We start from the raw sequence: 25211 nt of genomic DNA, 5'->3' as shown, positions 1-25211 counted from the left end.
GACTTGTTATGTGAACACACGCTCCTCTTCTAGACTGCATGTGATCTGGGATAGTCCTAGACGAGATGCAGCTGAGCAACAGACCCCAGACACAACATCGAGAGTTTCGTGGCTGCTGCGCTCCTTGTAGGTCATGACAACATCCAGCTTTCCAAGTAGTGATAACGGAGAATTAGCCCCATAAGCAAACACTTCCTTTGACATTTCGGCCAGTGCTCCCTTGCTCAAGCAATTTTTCAAGCTGTTCAAGCTGACATCAGACACGATAGCACCAGTGTTAATTGTAAAATGGATGGTCTCACTAGTGACTTTTACGTCCCCCTGTGGAGATGTGGTGACTGCTTGACAGTCAGAGGAGGTCATGAAAACGTGTTGCATGACTGTGTATACAGTTTTGTGTGCTAAACAACACACACAAGCAAAGTGACCTATTATGTGACAAGCAGTACACTTTTCGCCACGGGCGGGGCAATTGAAGCGCCCTTCACTGCGAGGCCATGAATTTCCATAATTTTAGCATGTCGCGTCTGTTCGTTGATGGCATGGAGGCTCACAAGACTGTGATGGGGCTTTCCCGTGGTGCTTCGACTGATGAGGCCGTCAGCATAGGTCGGCAAGAATTTTGGAACTCACTCAGACTCACTCAAGAAATATATTTTGCTGTGAGAGCTTACTCGGACTCAGATTCACCGAAATTTTCCTCAACCAAACTCACTCAGACTCACTAAACTTTTTCCCAACTGGATTCACTCGGACTCAAACTCACCAACATTTTGCTCAGCCGGACTCAAACTCACGGCTTGACCTGAGCCTGAGTTAGCCTGAGTGAGTCGATTCATGAGTCCGCTGGCATTAAGTGAGCTATTCCGATCATGGTGTAAATGCTCTTGAATACCAATATCTGAAATAATGGGTGCTTTACGATACGCCTTTGGGTCTTGTACTATCAAATACTAGATTTCAGGGGTTTCGATATAGTAAGGACGTTTTTATATATTTCTACATATTTCTATTAAGAAAGTCCCGTGAAAGAGTTGGGAGGTCATAGCACCTCCCCCCCCTTACTCACGCCTCTGGTCAACAAACATTGAGGTGGTGCATGAATGCTAGAGCGTTGAGGTGTGTGGGAATAGATCTGAGTACAAACGTAAGCCGATATAAGGCTGATAGTAATGCAGATAGCTGAGTGGATAGGATTACAGGTCGGCAATTAAAGGTGGAGCTCACTCAGACTCACTCGTGAAATATATTTTGCGTTTAGGGCTCATCACTCGGACTCACACTCACCAATATTTTCCTCAACCAGACTCACTCGGACTCAGACTCACGGAAATTTTCAACTGGACTCACTCGGGCTCACACTCACCAAAAGATTACTCACCCGGACACACTCAGACTCAGACTCACAGCTCGATCTGAGTCTGAGTGAGTGTGAGTGAGTCGACTAATGAGTGAGTTTGCCGACCTATGGCCGTGAGGTGTGCTTGGGACGTCGTAGATAGCAAGATTTGATTCTTGATTTCGGTGTCAGTATTGATGAAGGCACAGCGCTTCATGAGCTGGCATAGTCTGGTGCAGAATGCATCGAGTGACTCGTTTTCTACTTGCTTAGCTTGACAGAAATGGTAAACCTCAAAAGTAGTGTTTACTCGGTGTCCAAAGTAGTCATCCGGCTTCTTGCGTGCTGCGGTGTAGAGAGGGGTTGTGCCACTGGTACTTGAAACGGCATCTTCAGCAGTGGGAAGATCAGGTCAGTGTCATAAACTTCCCCTATGTAGCGTTGTAGTAGAGCTGTCTTTTGGGCGTCGTCTGCAATGCAGTTTTTGAAATGTTTCACTCACTTCAATCACTCGGTGCCGACGTTACTGGAATCAGTGGCACGTGCGTCGAATAAAGGAATCGCGGGAACCATGCTGAGCCCTATACCACAAAGTAGTTCGGTCGTTGTGTGTTGACAGCATTGTTCCATTAAAAAACCCTTGCTTAGCAGCCTTCACGTAGTTCTGATGCATTCTTGTCACCATTGTAAAGTGCTGTAGTTTTAATAACATGGCTGATTCAGGCCAATTGGGCCGGGAATGCACACGGCTTTATTTTTACTACATCGCAGCCATCTTAGAAGTCCGCTACTAACCCCCGGGTTGCCTTTCTTTATTTTAACAAAAGCTATATACATGGGCACTACATCTTGTAGGTGAAGTGTACAGCAATACCACTGGATGGCAGCACAGCATCCATGAGGCGCGTGAGGCGAGAAGTAAGGCTACATACGAAGGAAGCCTGCGACTCATGGACAACGAACGGTGGCCCAGGCGACTGTTCAGATATGCGAGCCTAACCGGCACACAAGTGCAGTGGTGCAGGCACCTGGGCGACCTGAAAAGAAAGTTTGGCCTCTATGCAAAACCTGAGGACAAGATGTACAAGTGGACCCATGCTGTCAAGACGCAGGCGGGCGACGCACTGCTCCCATATCGCTCACAAGGCCGACATTGGTAGGGAGCCCCTTCATGATAACAGCGGTGGCAGTGCACTCCTTTCTGAGGCAGGAGCGCCGCGTACGTTCGGATACTGTCTGTGGACGTGGCCCGGGCCATATGCCGAATATGCGACGTTGAGGAGGAGACCACAGTACCCCTCGTCCTTTGCTGCACTGGCTTGTGCCCGGGTCACGTAGAGGGCACCACTTTCACGCTGGCACTGGGATTCCGAAGAGATGAGGAGGAGAAAAACACAGCGGTGGCCATAGCGGTGCACGTCACGAAACAGATATTGATGCAGTGGTGGTGCAGAACGCGCAGACAATGCCGACGCGCAGACAATGTAGACATTCAGACAATGTAGCTGGTCTACAAGGAGACAATGGCCGGCTGTTGCGAGCGTGTTAATTCATTATTGTGTGAGTGTGTGTCTATCTCCTTTTTTTTTCTCTCTCTCTTTTTTTCTCTTCTCTCCATCACAGTTTTTCCCCTTTTCCTCCATGTCTTTTTTATTATTTTTTTTTTCTGGTTAAGGCACTTGAGCTGCTTACCCGCTACAAAGGGCAGGACCACAATTCATCATCACCAACATGAGTGTACACAATGGCTGTTCATTCAGAAGAGGAGTATTCAGTGTCATATCTGGTGCTATCCAATTTGTATTTGATTCGGTCTCAAAATTTACTATTTGAACACCCTTACTTATTTCTTACTGCTGAAATGGTCACACAGAAGTTCTTCCCACCTTGAGCTTAACGTCTGGAAATGTAACCTCCGATGGGTGCAGCATGGGTAGATGCCCTCGCAGGTGGTCACGCAGCTTCTTCAATGCCACATAAAATGGCAGCTTGTCCACAGCTCTGGGCAGCTGAGCGCACCTGGCACTTGATGATGGCATCACGAACACCGACTGCAGAGGGCATGTCACCAGAAGCAAAGCAGACTGCTTGCTTACCTCTTCTTGCACTACACTTCCATTTTTCAATGACAGGCATGGACTACATTCAAAGCGGTCACTTCTAACATCACCCAAGTCCTTCAGGTACAATAGGACATAGAGTTTCCCAATACATATTAACTAGAGGGAACTCTGGTGCTGCGATTGTTCGGCCACCATGGGAACGATGGGTAGTACACCAATTTGCCTAATCTTCGTGCTTGCGGCTTCAAACGCACTTGTGGCTTCGTTTATTGTTGTGTTTTGGCATATGTTTTGTTAGATAAAAGAATATATCATTGTGAACTTCGTAAGCCGATTTGAATTAGTGAGCCTAAAAGGTTAAGGTGGTGAAGTAAGGCCCGTATTCACAAACCAAACTTATCCTTATCTTTTGCCCTCCTTTCGTTTTCGGCACCTTAACGCGTTTCATAAACAAACCTTATGCCGCAATCCAACCTTTCCTTAACCTTATTGCCGTGAAAAGGTGGCGTTCGATAAGGTAGCCTGGCAGGTACCTTAAGGCACCACTTATGCGGCGCGCTATGGCTGATTACGCAAGAAGCTTTACAATGTCATTAAAGAAAAGGTGACGTAAGCAATCGGTGTCTATATGTGCAATTAACGCTGCAAGTGTTCGGCAACCATCAAAATTCCATGGAACAGTTCAGCGACGATGTGCTGCTGAGCAGATTCCGCTTCTCAAAGCGAGCACTTCGTGTCCCCGAGCTTGCCGCTGGATAACAGCGTCAGTTGTCCCGTGCCACCGCTCCTTCAGCTGCTGGTGGCGCTCTGTTGCTACGGCGCAGGCACTTTTCAAATTGTGAATGGTGACTTCCACGCTGCCTCGCATTATTAAACATGTGAAAAAATAAGTCAGGGTACAGCACGGAAGCCGACATGTTTCATTGCAGGATGGGATATTTTTTACCCATTTCTGCACTCACGTAGCCGCTGCTCGGTGCGCAGCCGCACAGCGCTCTTGCTGCTTTGAGCTGCTCCCACTTTCTCATGGTGCCCTTCACTAACACCGCATACTATCACAATTTTTCACTATCGCAATGCGACGCTTTCAAGTTGATGAGCAGTGCTGGATCTTCAGTGAAATTCAATTTTCGCCTTTCTGTCGCACTCAATAACAAGCGTATGTATGATCCATGCAAACAGACACACACGCAGGCAGACGGACAAAAACCGCTCCACGCGCCTGTCGGTGCCCTCGTAGAAACCAGCGATTCGTGGACCAGCGCATCTGCCTCTGCATGTGCCACCGGTTGCTATGACAACACTAAAACGTTAACAAAGAAAAGGAGCAAACGAGGTGCGTTCTCACTGAAACTTGCACGGGTATGCGTTCCTGCATTTTTCTTATTGTTTTGAAGAGCATACAGCTTTTTTTCTTGCTAATAAACAAACAATGAGCCAGTAAGAGTTCATAGCCTCGCTCGCATGCTCGTTCCTTATGACGAAAAGGCCGCCTTCCGTAAGGCTGCCTTAAAACCGAATAAGGCGAGTTTATGAAACGCACTCTGACCTTTTCTTATCCTTACACTTTTCCCTTCCTTATGAAAGGCCGCCTTATAGCATTAAGCTAAGGTTGGTTTGTGAATACGGGCCTAAAACTGCTGAACACTTGCTGAACTTGGTCTTGCAGCAAAACGGCTCCAGGCCACACGGAGCCAAACGGAGCCGAAAGAACAATGTTTAGACAAATCCTAGTACTACCTATCATTCCCATGCTGGCTGAAGCTCCCATTGACCCTAGTGTCAGAGTTCCCTCTAGTGTATTTATAGGAAACTCTATGCAATAAGACACTGCATCATTGGCCTTTCTCAGCCAACAGTTTTTAATAATGATTGATTAGGCTGAGTCATATTTCAAAGCAGCTCAGATACCTGTTGGAAAGTACTGGGTAGGAGCTTAAGCAAACGAATCCAATAGACTTAAGTCCAGGAAAGCATAGGGGATATTATTTGTTGTTTTAACTGTACTGTAATAATTACAAAATAAACTGAAAAGAATTAAAGTGGACAAAAAACCACCCTTTCCGTCGGTGGAATCTGAAATCCACAACCTTCGAATTGCGCTTCCCCATCCACTTTGTCGGGTATTTCTGTGCATGCAAGCCGTGTGAGCCAAGGCGGTGAATGTGGAGCACTCTTAGCGCCACATCACGTGGCAAGTGATCTCTGCACGAGGTCCCTAGCATGCTACCTAATTAGTGCCTTATCAAGTGCTCCCATGCATTCCCTGTTGGATTCATTTGCTCGTGTCTCACAAACAAATGATCCCTTTCGAAAGAATTCCCCTCCCTTAGGTTAGCACGTGAGGGGGTCAGCTGCCACCTCGTGCAAAGATCACCTGCCCCGTGATGTCCTCTGGTGAAAACCACACTCGATGCTTTAACTGTGAATGGCACTGGCTAACACTAGCTGCCAAGAATTACACAGACATGTCCATAAATGGGGAAGCGTCAACTGATAGAGCATCGAATACATAACTTGAAGGTTGCGGGTTCGGATCCCACTTAGGGAAAGGGCACCTTTTTGTCCTTTCAATTTATGTCATAATTACTACACTGCAGTTAAAAACAAGTAACGTTCCCCATGCTTAATTGCCTGTTGGATTCATTTGCTTGCGTCTCACAAAGAAATGATCCCCTTGGAAAAAAATTCCCCTTCCTTGTAGAAGCATGGCACAGTGGCTGCTGCATGCTGGTACTGTGCATCTGAAAAGAACCGACACCCAAGGAAACCTCACAGCAAAGGTCGACCTCGCCCCTGCCTCAAACGACGTGAGCTCAACAAGAACGTGAGCTGCCATAAGAATGGACGTACCACATTGGTCCCTTCGATTGGCTCTGGCTGTCGCCCAAACACAAAGTTCTTGTTCCCAGAAAAAATTTCATAGATGCCTGAAAGCAATCAGACACATCGACATTACTTACTGGCATGCAAGCAAGCCTGTTTTCTTGATGACACAGCAGGTATTTAAGAAAATAGAGGATACTTTTTTGAGTAAACATATTTCCACTGGAGTGGCATCTCTTCTCCACTCGGACACTCCCCAGCGAGCATGCGTAGGGAAGCATGACCTCGACGTAATCGAGTCTGGCCACTTGTTGTGCAGCCCTCTGTTCGAGTCTGGAAGGCTTCGACAATTCCTTCATGCAGCATTTTGCAGCTTGCCTCGGCAAAACTCCCATAAGTGAAGACAAAAAGTACATGAATGGAACAGTGCTAAACAATGACTGCTGCCGCATGTATCAACAGTGTGCCTATAGTCGGTGACGAGCTAAGAATAAAAAGTAAACTGTACCGCTGTCCATTCGTATATTACGCGTCCAACTACGGCCGCTCTTTACAATGACGTAACGGTTAGGAAGAACCAACGAAAAATGCAACATGGTGCTGTTGAGACAAGAGGCGAGGTGCCGCTGCACCGAGACCGAGATGCGTCAATTCGAATTTCCTGCGTGGTTTGTTTCTTCCAGAAGAAGCTCTTCCCTACTGTTATCCGCACTTACCCAGCATCATCCTCGCTGGTCGTCATCCGATGCTGTAGAAGCTTGTGACTGTGCCGCGTTTGAAGTGCACCGAAGCGGCAGCAGCTCGGAGTGTTTTACAACGCTTTAGCGCGTTCCGTCATTTTGGCCGTGTCAAGTTGCAACACGGCGTGTGTTCCCTCCGTCGCTCGGCTACACCAAGCATATCGCTTGAGGGTCACCACATCGGCGATTGTCGCCGCGTTCATTCGTGTGCAGTGAGGTGAAAGTGAAGTCGTAATGTGCGCGTCTGTGTACGATTTACCACCCGCAAAAGCCATGACATTAGCGTTGCCACATGTGCGTGTGTGTGTGTTACTTGGAGCTCGCAACATGGGAATATTGGTGATCTATTGTGAATGCGCCGTGCTGTGCGCCATATGAGTGACGTGTGTGCGGACGAAGCGTGAGAGAAAGGAAGCGACCAACATAGCCCATTAGCGCAACACAATGCGAAAGTAAACAAACCAGGTGTGGAGAATATGCAGTGGTGTGTGCATTATAAGAACATAATTGTGGTTGTCTGGTGCATGTCATTATGTGACGTGTGGCTATTGGCGCAGTTGCGTCGTCTTAGCGGGATTCAGTTCCACCAGCCCAGAATGATGTGCTAGGTTGAAGTGCCCATCGCGTAAGTCCCACACTCGATGCACGAACGCCTTGCGGTAAAAAACGCTGGGCGAGGTAATCGTTGTCTACAAACTGCGATATGATGCGCACTACATAATATCGCTGTGACACAGGAACTTTCGATTGCATGGATCGAGATCGTAACTGAAGTGATGCTGCTGAAACTACTATTAAGTGAAAAAAAAAAAAAAAACACTTGTTGTTTTTAATGGCGTTGCATCATACTTCACGATACCATATTTGGAATTCTTGCTGTTGTCTAACGTGCGCATTTTTGCATTTTTCGTGTATTGTGTACATGTATTACGCAGTGATAATTTGTTTATATTAAACTACAGTAGACTCCGGTGAAGCTTATAATCCGTAGACCCTTTTTTAGCGCTTTTCCGTTCTTGAGAAACCTCACCCTCCTCACTGTGCTTCACGAACAAATGAGGAGGGGGGAGCCGGATAGGCGGGGCTTGACAATAGGCAAAAAGAATGTACTTACCGATTGTGTCCACCGGGATTATCTGTACAATTATATGTTTTCCTTTTTCTTTCCTCAAGGAGGTACGTGTTTTTAGTATGTCCAAGCGTATACGTGGGGTTTTTTGGCGACTCATTTTGTCGTTTTTACATTTTATTTATTTTTTTCTCTCTCTCTCTACCTGCTCGGAGGACAATGCTATAAAAGCGCATCGAAGCGACAAAGCGCGTCGAAGAAAGTTGTCGAAGCGAGAAGCAATCCCACGTAAAGCTTTTAGTCAACGCCACTTTAGCCACGTGCATCTCCTTGGCGTGAACGTCACGGCAACACATGCAATGACCCCCACGGTTAAACACCATGTATGCTACACGCATTTATTTCGTTGAAACAAGACATCAAATGAAGCCTTGACGTTTACCTCAAACACGATGACAATCACAGTGACTAGAGACGCAAATGCGGTATTCACGGCAACACAAGAGTCGCAATTCACAAAGGCAATCTCAGACCACTTCGCCATACTTTGCTTTGAGTCATAGTTGCCATAGTTACAGCAGACAGTGAAGGAAACTGGTGATGAAAGTTTCGCAAAACGAAATACAAATGACCTTATTAAATGTGATTAATGTCGCTGTTTTGATTTATGAAATGGTAAAAAAACGATTCCTTTATTTTAAATTTTACATTAAATCTGGCATTCTTTGTTTTAATACCTACATAGGCAGGGCGCAGAAACATCACCTTTGCAATGTACATTACTACTTCGTTTACTCCGAGATGACCGCGGCGGGGGGTGCAGTTTAATGAATAGATATATTGTTAAGCTGACGCTGAACTCCGTGCCTTCACAATTTTTAGATGCGAAGCATTTCTTGCTCGGGGGTGTGTCCCGCGGCGTGCTAGTCTGCACTCATACTACGCATGCACGACTCTCCTCCTTCCCTCTCTCCAACAGCTGCGCGTCACTCTCTCCACTTGTCTACCAGCACCTGCTTGCGCTTCTCCTGCGTTCTCGCTTCTGCTCTCACGGTGCATACGCTACTCTCCTCCTCTAGTCTCCTCTCCTTCAAGTGGTAGAGCGCTGCGCGCGTTCAGTCCAGCGCTTCCCTCGGTTGGCTTCTCTGAAATGCGGGCTCGACATGCCGAAACTCTCTCCTGCGCAGCGCCGCGATGAGGGCCAGCGCATGCGCGTCCCCTACCCCTCTCTCTCCTCTCCTACGCTGCCTCTCTCTCGCGCGCCTGTCGACCGCGTTCCCCGCACGCGCTGTGAGAATTAACGGCCAGGCTAGAGGGAAGACATGACGCGCGTAGTGTTCCTCTTCGCGTTCCACGACGCGAGGTCGGTAGCATGCCCAACAAACGCCAACGGAACGCGATCGTGCAAGTGCTCTGGCTTCGCATCGCCTCATGGTCCCCTTTAGCGGGAGATGGTATAATTTTTTTAACCTAGCTTTGCTTTCTTTATGTGAATATCAATGCAGTATTGCAAAATAATGTTTGTGTGCATGAAAATTGTTGCCACTGTTTAGGAACTACATTGTTTTAGCGTGGAGGCATGCAAAATATGAGCAATGCAGCCTCGTGGGAGGACCTTATGTTTATTCTTAGGCTGTCACCGACTATAGGCATACATCCCGGACTTTTCCAGGTTTTCACTGAAAAATGCAATAGATGCCATTTTATAAAAATTGGCCATGACTCAAATAAAAAAAAAAGCAGAGAACACAGGAGATGGTTACTGGAATTGCCCTGCTTGTCCAAAATGCACTTGTATTATGCTTTGAGAGTGTCCAGATAAGATCGAATACCAAGTCCTGGTAAGCATTTCCGATTTTGGATAAATTTACTTTAGGCACAGATTCTGGATCCAGAACAACAATTCTGGAGTTAGTTTCATGAAAAAAAGTTTTGTTTGCCTAAATAAATATGTATATTTTGGTCGCAACACACATTTTTTGTGCTAATTTCACAATTTCTGAATTTTGAGTGTACCTAGCAAAAAAAAAGTACACTTCTTGACCACAATATTTATTTCCAACAAAGAACAAGTGCATCTTACGAATGTTTTATTTCCTTCTACTGTGGAAGGAATTTTCAGGGAAAAAAATCACAAACATAGCAAATGGCCCAGAATACTTGTCATTCAGGAACCGCTGTAGATGAGTTAAACTGAGAACAATAAAACATAGTAGATAATACCTTTGGTATTCGCACTTTTGAGATAATTTTTGTGGCTCTCCAATGCACCATTATGCTTCAAGATTGTGCTGAAATGTTCGTGGTTGCGGTTGGAATGCTGGTTGAAAATTGTTCATAAAAGAAAGGGCCATTTTAAGTTTTTTGAATATCTCTATGTTTAAAGTCAAAGATGTCTACCATGCGCAACGAAACGTTTCATTATTTGAGTTCCTAACAAGTTACAATGCATCAAATGCGACCAACTCAGTGTAGTGGCTGAGTTGGCCACTGCTTTTGTGCTGCAAATCGGATGCATGCTGTTCAAAACAATTCTGCCGAACATAGTCACAAATCAGCTGTTAAAGAAAGAACAAATGCACCACCAGATTGCACGGTGCGGCAAGCTTGATCAAGTGCAACTTGAGCAGATGATCAAGCGGGCACGGTAGTTGGCTTTTGCATTGGCATCACGTAAAATCTGACACTGTATCAAATGGAAGGGCCCATTTTTTTTTGTCAGCTGACTTGCCCACGTAGCCTAAGCAGGACCTGCGCTACTTTTTGTGTATGTCTGTGCAGTCACCATGCTCATTAATTTAATAAGAATGCTAGTCGTTAAGGCTGATAAAATTACGAACCTTTTTTTAGAGCTCTATCATTATCAGTGTTTTTTTGTCACATTTAAGACAGAAAGTTGGGCTAAATGGTATCTTGAATAATATGACATGTTTACTAGCGAAAAAGACGTGGACGAGAAAAAGGAATCCAGGACAACGCTAGCATTGTCCTGTATTCCTTCTTCTCGTCCACGTCTTTTTTGCTAGTAAACATGTCATATTGTTTTTTTGTCTTTTGCATGAAACTGATTTTTTATTGCAGCTGGAAAAATTTAAGTAATTCTTGCCACTGCATCTGTCCTTTCATCATTCTTTTTTGTTCCGATGTTGGTACATCTGTTCTTTTTGATATGATGTTAGCATGCCATTAAATATATGTCGCGCATTGTGAAATTTTAATTGCATAGTATACTGAATTTTACAAATTATGTACCAAATTGTGTGTTTCTATAACGCACAGCATTTGAGATGCTGGGAGAGACACTGCCCACTCCCGTTTGCAGCTTTATTCTGAGATCAGCATAAACCTTGTTCATTAACTAAGTCAACAAAGAAGAGCCATGGCTGCAGCTCAAAATGTGTGCAAAGCCATGTTTAAAAATGCGTTCTCCAGGTCACACACAGCCCATGAAGAAAACGAGGGCACAAGGAGAAGGTGTCCTTCGGCAATGGCAGCTCACCTTTCCCATTGAATACTGCTATGCGAGGCTGAAATATTTTTAGCTTGTCCAGGAGTATCTCTGCACCTTCCTTGATTTCTTTCCTGCCAAAAAAGAAAACAGTGCATGCATACATATAGTTTATCAGTATCAGATGTTGCAGTTTTCAAATTTGCACTTCCCATTGTTAACTACAGTACACTGAAGAGTCCAAAAAAAAAAGTTCCTTGGAATATAATCAGAGCAATGCAGAAATGCTGCAAAAATAAATAAATAAATGAAAAACTAGCAGATCTAACTTTAGAAATATGCTATGCACTTGTTTGATAACTGCACTGCTGCACAGTGAGTTTTATCTTGCGGCCAACTCTTATGCAAAGTACATGTGAAATGCTGAATTGCTTTTATTGCACAACTGCTGAACCAATTTGATAGTTGTGGTTAAGAGGAAAAGCCAAATTCTAGAGAACAGGAAGCAGAATTTTTTCATGAAATTTGCGACTTGAAACAAAAATTAAACATCAAGTGAAGAAAAAAAAAAAAGAAATGCAGCTATATTGCAGCTTTATATGCTAGAGAATGTGAAGTGAAAGAATGCGGGAAGGAGTGGTAGAAATAAAGCTTAGTAGAAGAGACAAGTTGGTGGGAATTGATTCAAAAACAGTGCCTTCCTTCGACCTTCATGTAACGTGACAGCAGACATGAGCTGTTGATGGCAGATCATCACAAATAGATACGCACCATCGAGTGTGAGCACTGAGTGCAAGGTCAACATGCCGCTGCAGTACCTGCAATGGTGTACTCGTAAAATGTTCAACAGCAAAGTGCTGTCACATAACTTGAAGCTTTCTTCGTGCACGCTTAGCAGCGTCTCAGATCTTTGAACCGCACAATGTGAGAAACAACCAAGTTTTAACTTGAGCAGCCTGCTGGCCCAATGAGACAAAAACATGCTTGTGTTGCCATGCATGCATGAGCAAGAACAAACCAAAATTTTTATGTTTTCTCAATTGCCAAGATTGTGCGCTCTCACATGACACTGAAAGGCACGGTGAAACAATCCTAGATGGGCTGGTTGCCGCAACCCTGCTGCTTTGCTTGCCTCTTTCAATAAACACGAAGCATGTCACATGGGCCATTGTCACTAGTAGATTTTAGGCAAATGCCTATATTGTTACTTGCACTCCTATCGCGCCACTTTTTTATATGAGCATGAATTAGAGGCTAAGGAGGGCTTTTATAGTGTTTTTACAGTGCCTATAAATGCCCGTTTTTGGCGTTCGTTCCTAAATGCCTATAAGTGCCTATAAATGCCTATTTTCAAAACTGGCACCTATATGAACACAATTAGCCTCAAGTCTCGCTTCGCCGTGCAGTTTGAGCCCATTATTCATGTTACTGCACAATAGTGACTGTTCGGAACTCTATGGGGTTCAAGCTAGTCCGCTAGTTCAACCAACTCCCGGAAACAACCGCTGGCAGCAGTGAAATGGGATGTGCCGGCAAGCATTCGCCACCGTGCTGACATGGCGCAAGCGGTTGGCGAATGCGAAATTGCGGAGAGTCCTCAGGGGAGAAGAGCAAAAGAAGAAAGAAAATGTGATGTGCACGCTGCTTTTGCTCCGTTTGTGATTTACTTTTTAAGGTGTTCACCGCCAGGGGAGAAACTGGTTCTATGTGATTCGACCCGGCCAATAGGAAGAATCCCTTCCTTCTGGTCTTTTAGCAATCTGGATGTCTGCTCCTGCTCTATCCTCTCAGTCATGCCGAAAAGAAAGGCACACAGGAGTGTGTTGATTCGACAGTGGACACATGACTACTCACCATGCTACAGAATAAGCGGAGACGCCATGTTCTGCAAGGTGTGACGGACAAAGGACAGTTGCACGGCTACGTTCAACTGTTGGTGCCTGTATACCACAATAAACAATACGATTTTTTCGTTTTCCTGTCGTATTAGAGGTCGAGCACGTCTTCCTTTTAACTTATTTGCATTTATGTAAAAATTTATTGTGCCTATATTAACGATATTGGAGGCCTAAAACATTGTTTTTCCTGCCTATTTTTGGCACCTAAAAATCTGGCCTCATCATTACAGTTGCGAGCACAAACATCTGAGCATGCACGCCGCATAGGATTGGCTCGGCACTACTGCCCATATCGTTGTACTCTTCATCATTGGCCACTGGTGCACACAGTAAAGTTTCTGGAACTTGGAAAGCACCACGACCCTCTTCTCTGCGCTGCCGTGATCTCTTTTCTTCATGGATGGTCCATGCCACGTCTTGGCTGACACGCTGACAAAAATATTGTTCACACACTGTGAACCGTTGTGGTGGTCTTCGACCCTCCCCCTTGAGGGAATCAGCCCCTCAGTACCTTGATAACGTTCTTTGACTGACTGAATGATTTTGCATATTATGTAGCTTGGGGCATATGCAGCTTTCATATGAAAAAGACAAACAAACAAACAAACAAACAAACAAACAAACAAACAAACAAAAGAAATGGCCATTTGGTGCAAATTTTGCATGGTCTTCATCGTAAAAGCAGCACAAAAAGCAACACAAGACGAAGAACAACGCAGAACAGGTGCTGCACTGATGACAGTCGGGTTTATTACACAGCAGGGAATAAATAAAAGTAGTCTGACCACACCCTCACATTACTGATATTTCTCGCATTTTTCGAGGCAGCTGATTTCGCAGTCATGAAGATCAATGGATGGAGCAGCCATGCAAAGATCACATTTTTTTATAGAAGCTTCCATGATTGATCCATGGGCCTGACATGCATGCTCTAAAACAAAGGTTCACAACCACATGAGCGACAATGAGATGAGAAGTGGGAAGTAGGAGTGCCCTTTAATATATTGTTGTGCTGGCATAGCCTCCCCAGTCTGTCCGGTATATCTTTTGCCACAGGTTAGTGGGAATATGTTACAAAACAAGTGTGGTGATTCTTCGGTGACTGGCCTGTCTTCTTCCGATGTATTGCAGCACAAGCTCTCCCAACTTTACCATGAGCAGAAAAAAAAAAAAACATTTATGCCTTTTGTTATCTTCTTGAGCCGATGTGAATGCTTATGAATGTATGGGATTACTGAACTCGTGTTTTCAGCATAAAATGCAGAAAACACAAATAATGCTGTTTAGTTTTGCACGTTATTGAGTAACTTACCACACCCTTTCAATAGTTTGCAAACGAAGACAAAAAATATTGGTGAGGAGCAAAAACGAAGGTGCCTGATCATACTTTCATGAACAATTCCCATGCACAGTACTACATGCACCATTCATCTTTAATCGAAATGATGAAGAAATGGGTCGATTTGTGACGATCTACTGCGGCAAGCAAAGCTGCACAGCTGAGCTGCTGCTGCCCTAATGATATGCTGGACTAAATTTGGCAACAACAGCACAGTGTTGCCAGCGTGTGCTCCGACAGTTGCAGTACTTTCCTGGTTCCGTTGACCGTATTGCTGAGTGGGCCACGACTAGCATGACACTCGTGTCTACACTATAGGCAACTGTCTGCAACAACGATGAATAGCGTAGCTCCTCTGATGCCTGCATTTGCATCTTCACCAAACACTTCCAATGCCCATCCACTGTCGAAAACTACCCCTTCTTAGTCACAGCTCATCTTCCGGCTGCCCATCAACTGACAGCCGTGGCCTATGACAGCTGCATGTGTCCAGTGAGCCAGCTGCCAGGCCCTCTCTGCTACTAGTGTCTGCACGCACCGTCATCACTGCGCACACAGGCAGCAATATTTTCCACCCTTGACTTGTACCATACATTTACATGTTGGGTAGCTAGTAACCTCCTCAGCATCATAAGCTCCACCCGCTGAGCTTTAACATAAGTTATCTTCTCAATGAGCCTGTAATCAATGACATTTCTATGTAAAAACTCGGTCTGCCACCATCTTGTGACGACGGCTGCTACATGCTGCCAATGTGGTTTTGTATGTGTGCAGGCCTGATTACTTTCTTTTGGAATAAAAACTTGAATTAGAACTGTGTAAAAGAGCATCGATTATTCCATTTTCACTTTGGAATCTGCTGAAGGTGGGCTGCAAACTGGTACTTCCTGTCTCGGTTGAAAAAGACTAGCAGGGTCATGCAGGAACATACAGGCTAGTTTAGTTCACATTAACAAGCAAAGCCCAATTTCAGGATCAAAATATTTAACCACTAAGAATGTATGGGAGCCAATTCAGTTGCACAGTTGAGTTAAAAAGAAAACAACTTATTCTGAGCACTGAACCTGCGATGGTGACACAAATGTCAACTTTTCAGTTGCCACTTATTAAATCTAGAGGGAAAAAAACCCTTCCTTGAGGTGAATCACTTTGCAGAGCTGACAAGAAAAGTGAATCAATATCTTGTACAAGTTTCATGAGCCAGGGGTAGTGTCCCGTGTTTGCAAGACCAGGAACTTTGAAAGTAAGGAGGAAACATCATCGGCAGTTGCATAAGAACAACTGACTCGGTTCAGTAATCATGGCAGAAAAGCACGTCTTTGCATTTGCTTTTAGCCCTGCCCACGCAATTCACCAGATGCAAGGTTTAAGACGTAATGTGCTGCTCTTGTTATGTTATTGCACTGAAGCATAAAAGATATCATTTTATTTATTTACTTATTTATTAATGTAGCCTACATCGCCCAAATGGGCATTATTGTAGGGGGCAAAAAACTATCAAACAGTTGTACAATCGAAACAATGAAGTACGTTCATTGTTTCAATTGTTCGTTTTGTCCTAGGCGAGCATAATTTTCTGATAATAATTTTCTGGGCTTCCGTCAAACATTAAACTTGAATTTTCTGATGAGTATGACAAGAGTTTTCATAAACTGTTGTACTGGGTTTAAAATGTGCTGTGTTTCATCTAACCTGGATAAATCGGCACTGCTTCGTGTCGTGCGGGCGACAATGTTGGTGAAGCCAATTCCATAGTGGATGAGTTTGAAGTCATCTACAGCCGTCATAGGTTCAGGAATGAGGCCGGCCAAGAACAGGCAGCGCCCTGCACAAAAGAATGCCCTCCTGAAGACAGGCATCAAGCAAATCCAGTGTAGGACGTGGTGCCAACAAGCCCTTGAGCTCTGCTCTCATGAAAGCAGTCATTCAGTGACGAGTCTAATCAAGGAGAAACTAAGCGCCATCAGAGGCTGGTCAGTTATCAATTTCTTCTTAATAACACAGCAAGAAAAAGATGCATAACACAGAGTAACAAAAGCAAAGAGCAAGACTAACCGCATCCACATGCTGCCACAAGATCCTCTTTTTTTTGCGCATGCTCCCTTAGCTGGTCATTAAAGCACATTTTGGTTTGCCCGACGTACACTTTTTTGCAGGTTCTTGGAAGAAGCATGACATTTTAAGTACGAGTAACACTAGAAGCTTACTTTACTGAAAAGAATAAGGATCAATGCGTCAGTGAACCTTCTGTGACTTTGTTTCCGATGGAAACATCTTCTCCTGATGCAAGAAATTAAAAGTGCTCCTAGCTGAATTTTTCTTTTTTCTTTGCCTCGTTATGTCAGGTGGTGGCTGGCAGGGTTGCTACTTTGTGCCAATGCGGCTACTTTTTAAGGCCGATGGCAGCAGAAATATCGTCTTGGCTCCTTTCCTGTCCCTTTGATTTGAGCCAAGTGATCCATATCTGGCGACGTCGCAGCCGCTGGTGTTCGAGTATATGGTGCTAAAACATGGCAGTCAAAGCGTGCTCCGAAAATTGAATTTGTCACTTTGATTATTCAGATAATGAACTTTATGAAAAGGATGGTGCAATGGCCTAAGCAGGTGTAAGGGTCGATGGTCAATCATAACATAAATATAAAAAACTACACATCCATAACCTGCCAGTCGAGCAGGCCTCGCGCACACAAAAAAGCTTTTCGATACCTCAGCGAGAACTGTTGCATGTTGCGTGGGGCCTCATTTTGCAAATATTCATTGCTGAATGCAGCTTTAAATCACTATTGCAAGTGGACAGGAATCTAAAGCATTGACATCGGACATTTCAAGTGAGCATTGATAAAACCAGGACACAAGAGGCGGCAATACAAGCGCCCATTAACAACAGTTGTGTCACCGCCTTTACCTCTCGTGCCCTGGTTTTTTTAGTGTTCTCTTTAGAGTGTCGTACCAACTCGCCCAACCATAAACTGTCCTTCTAGTGCATCCAACGAACTGCTTGTATCATTTCTTCAGCTTAAGTACAGACGGCGACTCTGGATTCATCATCAGTGAAGAAATTTTTGCGAAAGTGGCTTTAATTTATGCTTCAATGCAGTAAGTGAGATTTGGAGCATACTCACCATGCTGTAGACTCATTTTTATTGTCGCAACTTCTAGTAATTTCAAGAAAAGTCATGCAAGGCGCGTGGAGAGAGCAATTTTTTTCAACAGCGCGAACACTACATCATTATGCATGAAATGATTGCTAAAGTCAACAATTTATGCTGGAATCTCAGGAATTATGATTTTGAATTGTTCATGCAGCCCATATATTTACGTTTTCGCTGAGAGGCTCTTGCATTTAGTCATTTAAATAAATATGTGGAAGTGGTTTTTACACGTGTGGTTACTTTTACTGCACTTGGCTCAAGTTGGCTACATTTTGGCTATTTTTAGTCTCTTCGACCTGGCAACCCTGGTGGCGGTTGTTACGTATGTGTATACATGTGCATTATTGGTGGTCTTTGCAGTTGCACATCTTCACATATGGGTTCTGTTACGCACAATAAGCAGTTGGTAGTGAGTACTGTTTGTGGGGTGTGTTCTTGCGTGTATGCAGGTGTGAATGTGTGCATGAATGAGGCAATGCCAAGATGTTCCAAGTTTCTTCAGTATATGACAGTTGAGGCAGCCCTATTGCTTTCCTGGTGGAATGTTTTGCTGAAATGCTAATCGGGACCACTGCACGTAACTGATGATAGAAGACACGTGCCACTACACTGGGCACTTTGCACAGAAACAAGGAAATTGCAGATAACAATTACCTCGTTGGCAAACAGAAACAGGTTCCAGCACAATGGCGCTTTTGTTGGCAGGTGAATGAACTGCAGGCGGCATAAGAAGGAAGTTTGGCATGCCACGCTAAGAGGCAGATGTTGCCTATTTCAATATGTGTAAAATGCAGACATACTTGAATGAGGCATGCTTACCACATAGCACAGGTTTGATTGAAGGTCTGATTGCTAAGTACTAAGTTTACCAATTCTTAATTCTGCACCAAAGGCTGCAGTTCGGTAAGCTGCATTTGTTCAAACATCTAAAGCAGACAAATTAGATACACATAAGTCACAGCTTAAGGGAAATGTCCACAAAGATTTTATAAATGTATTTCAGAGCATTTCAAATAATACATCCATTTTGTCTGCTTTAAGGGGGACGCGGGGATCGTTTGCTACTTTTGAGTTTCTTAGTCCAGGTTGACGAATTTTGGTGCAAACACTAAAAATCATCTTAAAAAGGCAAATTCAAGTTTTCATAAAGATATTTTTACTAATATTTATTTTATAGAAATTCACAAGTTCCTTGCTTGTGGAAAGCCTGGCACAGTGATGAAACATGCTAGGAGGTTGGAACTACTTTGTATCCTTGCTCACATTCTTGTTGTACTTAATGACACTTTTACATTATTTTTTTACAGCCCTAATAATTTTCTGCGGAACATTACATGCAAATGCTTTTGTCTCATCTAATCGTGCCATGCAGTAAGTATGAAATAAGAAAAGAATAAAAACCTTAACCAAAAATCAAGAGTGTGTCGAAGTATAGCACAGTATATGGATAACAATAAAACAAACAGCATAAAAATCGATCTAGCCATAGTTGTGCTATGCTTTCCACAAGCGAAGTGGCAGGCACAAAACACTCTTTTGAGAAAATGGACAACAAAGTTTTGGTTGCAGTTGACCCTATGCTAAAGTGAGCCAGGGCAGTAATAATTGGTGTCCTTGCCAGAAGGCAATCTTTTGGGCCTCTACTTCTTAATTTGGCCTGATTTAGGATGTTTGTTACCCTCTATCATTTACAGCAGACGCTTTTGTGCAGCCCCCTGGAACGCTAGTGCCCAGAGGCGTAGCCAAGGGGGGAAGTTCAACACCCCCTCCCCCAAAAATTTTCAATTTCGCTTGCGTATATATACACCAACACATACAAACACACGCATGAACATACATAAAGTATGGTTGAACCCCACCCCCCACCCCGAAAAAAATTCTGGCTATGCCCCTGCTTGTGCACGAGGCTTGCATGTAAACATATGGACATGTTGGACTGTATCGCTACTTTTGCGGCCATGGAACATGTCGTCAGGCGGTCTAAATAGTAGTGTATTAGTTTGGTGAAGCTTTGCGATCACCCCTGTCAACTACTCACACCTAAAGATTCATTTCCTTGTACGATAAACCGCACCCGCGCCGCAGAGGCGACGCCTTCTCTGCAGTCAGAAGCTGACGGTGACTCCACACCGAACTATAGCGCAGATGCGTTTTCTCACATTATTAACTTTTCTAAGTGAACGAGCACGCTCTTCCGCTAGTGGGACATTAGACACCTGTTTTATCGAAACGGGACCAAGAACGCACGCGCGCGAAGCTCGGGTCTCAGCGGCGCGGCGCGAGAGCAAGCGTCGGCAGATCGTCTCCGAAGTAAAGTCGGTAAAGCGGCACTCGCGCGTCATCTGATAAGTAGCAAGCGTTTTGATGATAAAGCACTAGGGTTTACATTGCTGTCGATTTATTACCGTCCCGGCAAAGGATGACACGACGTGCCGACAACCCAATCGGTACGCCCCTATCTAATCACTGGCTTGCCCGGTCCATGCAATACCATCCTCCGTACAAAACTAAAGAGGCTTGCACTCTGCCTCCCATACACGCGTCACCTTTCGAACAGCGGCGATTCATGTGCTTACAGTCGCGCAGTGATCAAGCAGCGAGCACTCCGCTCGTAAACACAGAGGCCGTCGCCGTGGCAACAACCAGTAGAAAAGCACCTCTCAACGGTGTCGCGCGCTTCGCCAAAAGAAGCCCCGCGTACATTGCAAGGTAACGCCCTCCGATTTTCTTGTTGTTTGCCCTTCTTCTGTGGGTGATCGTAAGCGAGAAGGAGTTGAACTCTTCATAGTTTTCTCATTTTCAGCAATTTTCATGACAGACAAATAAGAAATCTGCTTTATATACTCACTGCATTTTAAGTGTTCCTTTCAAACCCGCGTAAAGGCAGTCCATCTAAATTAATCCTTTAACACGATGCATGGCTTAGTAATACTCTGAGCTTCTATTTCTTTCTCCTTGAAGTCAAGGCGCTGTGCCCTTTGCAGGTAGATGCAACTGACAGCCACATTTTGCACTCACAGAAATGGTTCCCAGGACCAGCATAGTGGTGGCCTTTAAAAGCAGCAAAGAGGCCAGGGTTGATGCCAATCTGCAAACACACAAACTCATGATGGCCACCCTAATAGAAATTGTGCAAGCTAAACCACGTGCACACGGTATAACCCTTTCAGGCACAAAGTATGAAGGACTGTCTGTAAATGTTCTATGCAACGTTATTCCAAGACACTGGACATCCTATTGCAAAAAAGAGCAGGTGGTAATGCACTGATTTAAGCATCTTTTGGGAATTAATCATTATTAGAGCGTAATTAAAGATCTAATTATACTGAAGTCAGTCATGTTCTACTTCCGTATAAAAGTATTTAAATCTCAGGCTCGAAATACACGGGCCACTATCATAGGCAAACAAAGATTATAGCTTTGGCATGGCTCGTACAACCCCAGCAAAGTGGTTCTCTGCAGCAATACGCAGCACAATAAAGCTGAGAGAGAGAGCTAGCCTTAGGAAGCACATCGTGTTGTGACGAAGAAACATGCAGAGCGCCTTTATAGTCCATGCGTAAAATTGCACAGACTCCTTCTGCCGAAGGAGTGTCGTCACAACGTTGACACGTATCCTTTTTTATCAGTAACAGCGGAGCTGTTTGTGCCGAGCATTGGTCCGTGAACAGAAACGATCATCATCATGAACCGACACGCGCACTCTCTTTGTCCTCTTCTTCTGCTTCGTTCCCAGAGCACGTGCACCGATTTTTCCGGCGTGGGATGCAACAACTCTGACGGGCGAGAGAGCGAGAACACAGAGAGATAGAAAAGAAAGAGGAACAGAAAAATTTTTGGTGAGGAAGGATTTGAACCTGCGTACCCACGATCCGAAGGCGAGCGTCTTAACCACTCGGCGATCCAGGCACGCTAGCAGAGCACAGCACTGTACAGTATTGCAGAGTACAGTATAGCAAGTATAGCAAGGGGGTGGGAAAGAGAAGTGACGGTGAGGGGAGAGTAGGAAGGGGAGAGTAAAGCACAGCACATAAAGAACGAGGAAGAGAGAAATAGAAAAGAGAGAAAGAGCAAAATATAGAATGAAAGAGGAAGCAAGCGAGAGAGAGAGAAAGAAATAAACAGAAGCAAAAAGACATATGAAAAACAGAGAGAAAAAGTAAGAAAAGATAACAGCCAAGAGAAACAAAGAAGACTTGGCACCCCTAGTGCGAAGCTGCCTAGAATTTTTTTATTTTCCCGGTGACCATTTCTCACCGGGTAGATGCGGTCGCAGTTTCACTGCTTGTTGTGAGATGCACCTCATGTGTTAGACACTTCTCAAACATTACTATTTTGTCAGACTGCATGCTTAAGACGAATTGTGGCACCACAAATTCTGCAGTAATGCACTAAGACATTTAACCCTTGGATCTCTGCTCACCAATGTGTTTGTGCTGCTGGGCACAAGCGTGACTAACGATGATTTACTGAATCTCACACTTTTGCCGGTGCCTCAGTCTGCACACTTATGAAGCTGTGGCAACAGTTTTGCTCAAGCTGGATGGTCATCAGCAACAATGCATGAATGTGACTCACAACAAAGCATCGCTGGACTACACACATGACAAGGGTTCCTTGGTGGACTAGTTGGTTCACGGACATTATGACAGAACAGCACAGAAAACAGGTTGATGAGCACACAGCCCATCGTTGGTTTTCTGCGCTGTTCTGCCACAATATATGATTCACACTTGCATATGCAGGTCAAAAGCCTCTGAAAGTGCGTTTCCATTAACGGGAGGAATAAGGTGGTGACGAGACAAACCCAAGAAGTGACACGGAACAGGTGCTTACCGACAATTACTGACAATTAAAAGGAAGGGCCTAGATTGCATCAGCAAACCTTAAAAAAAAAAGTCGTCATCATTAAGCGCCTGTCCATGTCACTTGTTGTGTTTGTCTCGTTAGCACCTTATTCCTTCCGTTAACATGCACAAACTAGTAGAGCTGTGCGAATAGCAAAATTTTGGGTGCGAAGTGAATTCGAATATTGAAATGTGAGTGCAAATCAAATCAAATATTTTTCGAATATTTCTAGAATATTTTTCGAATACTTCGAAGCGAAATTGCAGAAAAAAAGTTAGAGAGGATTCCTAAGCATATTCTTATGAGACAGCAACATGAAAGTGTTTCTTTTCGCTAGGTTGATAAAGCACTGGCGGGGTGGTGTTTCATAGTTGTCTTATCAAGAATCAGGCAATGTAGAGGCCAAATTCTATTTATGTACATAATTTGGTGCAACCAAAGTGTTGCCGACAACACTTCACACGTGATAGGCAAAGATGCCATTTCCTCAGCCTCTCCTCTTCTTTCAACTTCTGTGGAAGCCCAACTGATGTGGCGGACAAGAGTGTGCTCCCTTCAAGTCCGGAGTTCCAAATCTGCCTCGTAGACGTCGATATTTCAGAACATCTGAAATTTTGGATGCTAAAAAGCTTCGGCGTCCGATTTTTCGGACTTCCTGCCCAAATTTCTTGTCCAAAACGGCATTAATTGAGCCCCCACCTCTGCCAAATCTCTCATCTCCATGTTGGAACCAGCGTTTTCTTGAGTTAATACATTAGGAACCGTAGCACAGCTTGAAAGGCAGCTTTGCCGCAATACCGGAGTGTGATGAGGTGAAGCATATTGAAAATTTAGGGACCACTTCCAATCGGACGTTGACTGTGTCTTGGCAAAGTTCGACCGTAACGGAGCTTGAAAGGTAGCTTTGCCGCAACACCGGGGTGTAATGAGCTGAAGCATATTGAAAATCTCATGGGGTCACTTTCAATTGGACGTTGACTGTATTTGTTTTTGGGAAGTTCGAATAGTTCGAATAGTAAAATTCCAGTGCGAATCGAATCGAATAGCAGTCACTATACGAAAAATATTCGAAATTTCGAATATTCGCACACCCCTACAAACTAGCCCAACAAAAAATTCTGCATTGCCATTCTTGGACAATAGGAAGTTCCAACTCATCATTTGTAAAACTTGCAAGTGCACTCTGCTTCGTCAGCTACATGCAGCGCAGTGAAAGCTATGGCTCATCAGGGCATCCAACCACAAGTTAACGAGAAGGGCTCTTGAGAAATCAGCATGATTAAACAGATTGGAAGTCGATGGGACCCACTGCCTGACATAAGCCACAGAGTTGAAAAGAGCACCTCTCCTATGACAGTATGGCCAATGTTCTTGCTGCATTTCATGGTAGCAACAAGCCTTCGAAAGTAAGCCTAATCGTTGCTATGAAAACATCACCCATACAAGTGGTCATTTTATTTTGAAAATCAATTAATCGCAATTTTTTGCCACGTAACTGCCATAAATCCTGGCGCGCACTTACACTACTGCCTTGCATGCACCAGCCTGCATGCCCGTTGCAAAGGAAAGAAGAGGATGGAGGGACACAACCTAACAAAGTGCAGGAAGGGTATTTGTAGTTTGTAGCTGTACTGCAGTAATTATGGCATACAACAGTACTGAATTCAAGCGGACAAAAAAAACTAATTGCCATCGGTGGGGCCAAACCCACAACCTTCAAATTATGTGTCCGATGCTCTGCCAACTGAGCTACGACAGAAGTCGTTTTCCCATCCGCTTTATTGGGTATTTGTCTGAGTGTATTCATGGGTGCCCTATACCCTAGTTACACGGGCACGCTTGCCTCAGTTCCTGCAAACCATACTTACATCCAGTTAGATTAAAAGCCTAGCTGCAGTTATCCCACTAACTGTGGTTGGTGTGGAACACGGTTGCCGAGCGTGGCTCCAATGGAGGCCAAAACGTCTTCCCTAAAGGGCTCTTAAGTGGGCTGGTTGGTTCATGAAAATTGTGGCAGAACAGCACAAAAAATGGGACAAAGAGCACACAGGGCACACCACTGACTGTCAACTGGTTTCTTCACTGGAAAGGGCAAACAATGACCCATGAAAAATGGCACAAATGCTATCGAGTGACTATCAATTTCAACAAGGGTTTGCAAGGAAATGCAGATTATAGTGCACATCATGCGGCTGCTCCCCTTTGCTTGACAATGTGCAAGTTTTCGAGAATATTGGGATCAATGTGCATGTGAAACGCACATAATTCCCAAAAGGAGAGCAGCTTGTGCTAGCACTCTTTGACAGAGAAACCTCATTTGTGATCACGCTTTTGTTTCATTGTTCCTGGTAGCAGTTTTTTAGCCTTGTTGACACTTGCTTACAAACCTTTTTTGTTAGACTTTGATTCTTAGTTTTTGTTGGCCTTGAATGTCTGGTTTAAGCTGTTTTAAAGGGCCCCTCACCAGGTTTGACAATTTTGAGCTAACG

At 44.4% G+C, this 25211-nt stretch overlaps 1 protein-coding gene across 5 annotated transcripts in view; it reads right to left on the bottom strand.

Moving 5' to 3' along the window:
* The window catches only part of LOC119406250 (G/T mismatch-specific thymine DNA glycosylase), a 138939-nt gene that overhangs the window by 34295 nt on the left and 79433 nt on the right, over positions 1 to 25211 (bottom strand). For all 5 annotated transcript variants that reach the window (XM_037672979.2, XM_049419734.1, XM_049419733.1 and 2 more), the window contains 5 exons: positions 20893 to 20962; positions 16415 to 16547; positions 11537 to 11619; positions 6256 to 6332; positions 3226 to 3390 (listed from right to left, as the gene is read on the bottom strand). In XM_037672979.2, coding sequence (XP_037528907.1) covers positions 3226 to 3390; positions 6256 to 6332; positions 11537 to 11619; positions 16415 to 16547; positions 20893 to 20962 — 528 coding nt within the window. The remainder of the gene's footprint in view (positions 1 to 3225; positions 3391 to 6255; positions 6333 to 11536; positions 11620 to 16414; positions 16548 to 20892; positions 20963 to 25211) is intronic.

This window comes from Rhipicephalus sanguineus, chromosome 10 (assembly GCF_013339695.2).
Source record: "Rhipicephalus sanguineus isolate Rsan-2018 chromosome 10, BIME_Rsan_1.4, whole genome shotgun sequence".
Classification (NCBI taxonomy): Eukaryota; Metazoa; Arthropoda; class Arachnida; order Ixodida; family Ixodidae; genus Rhipicephalus; species Rhipicephalus sanguineus.
Note: the sequence above shows the minus strand (reverse complement) of the source record. Positions and strands in the feature narration are given on the sequence as shown.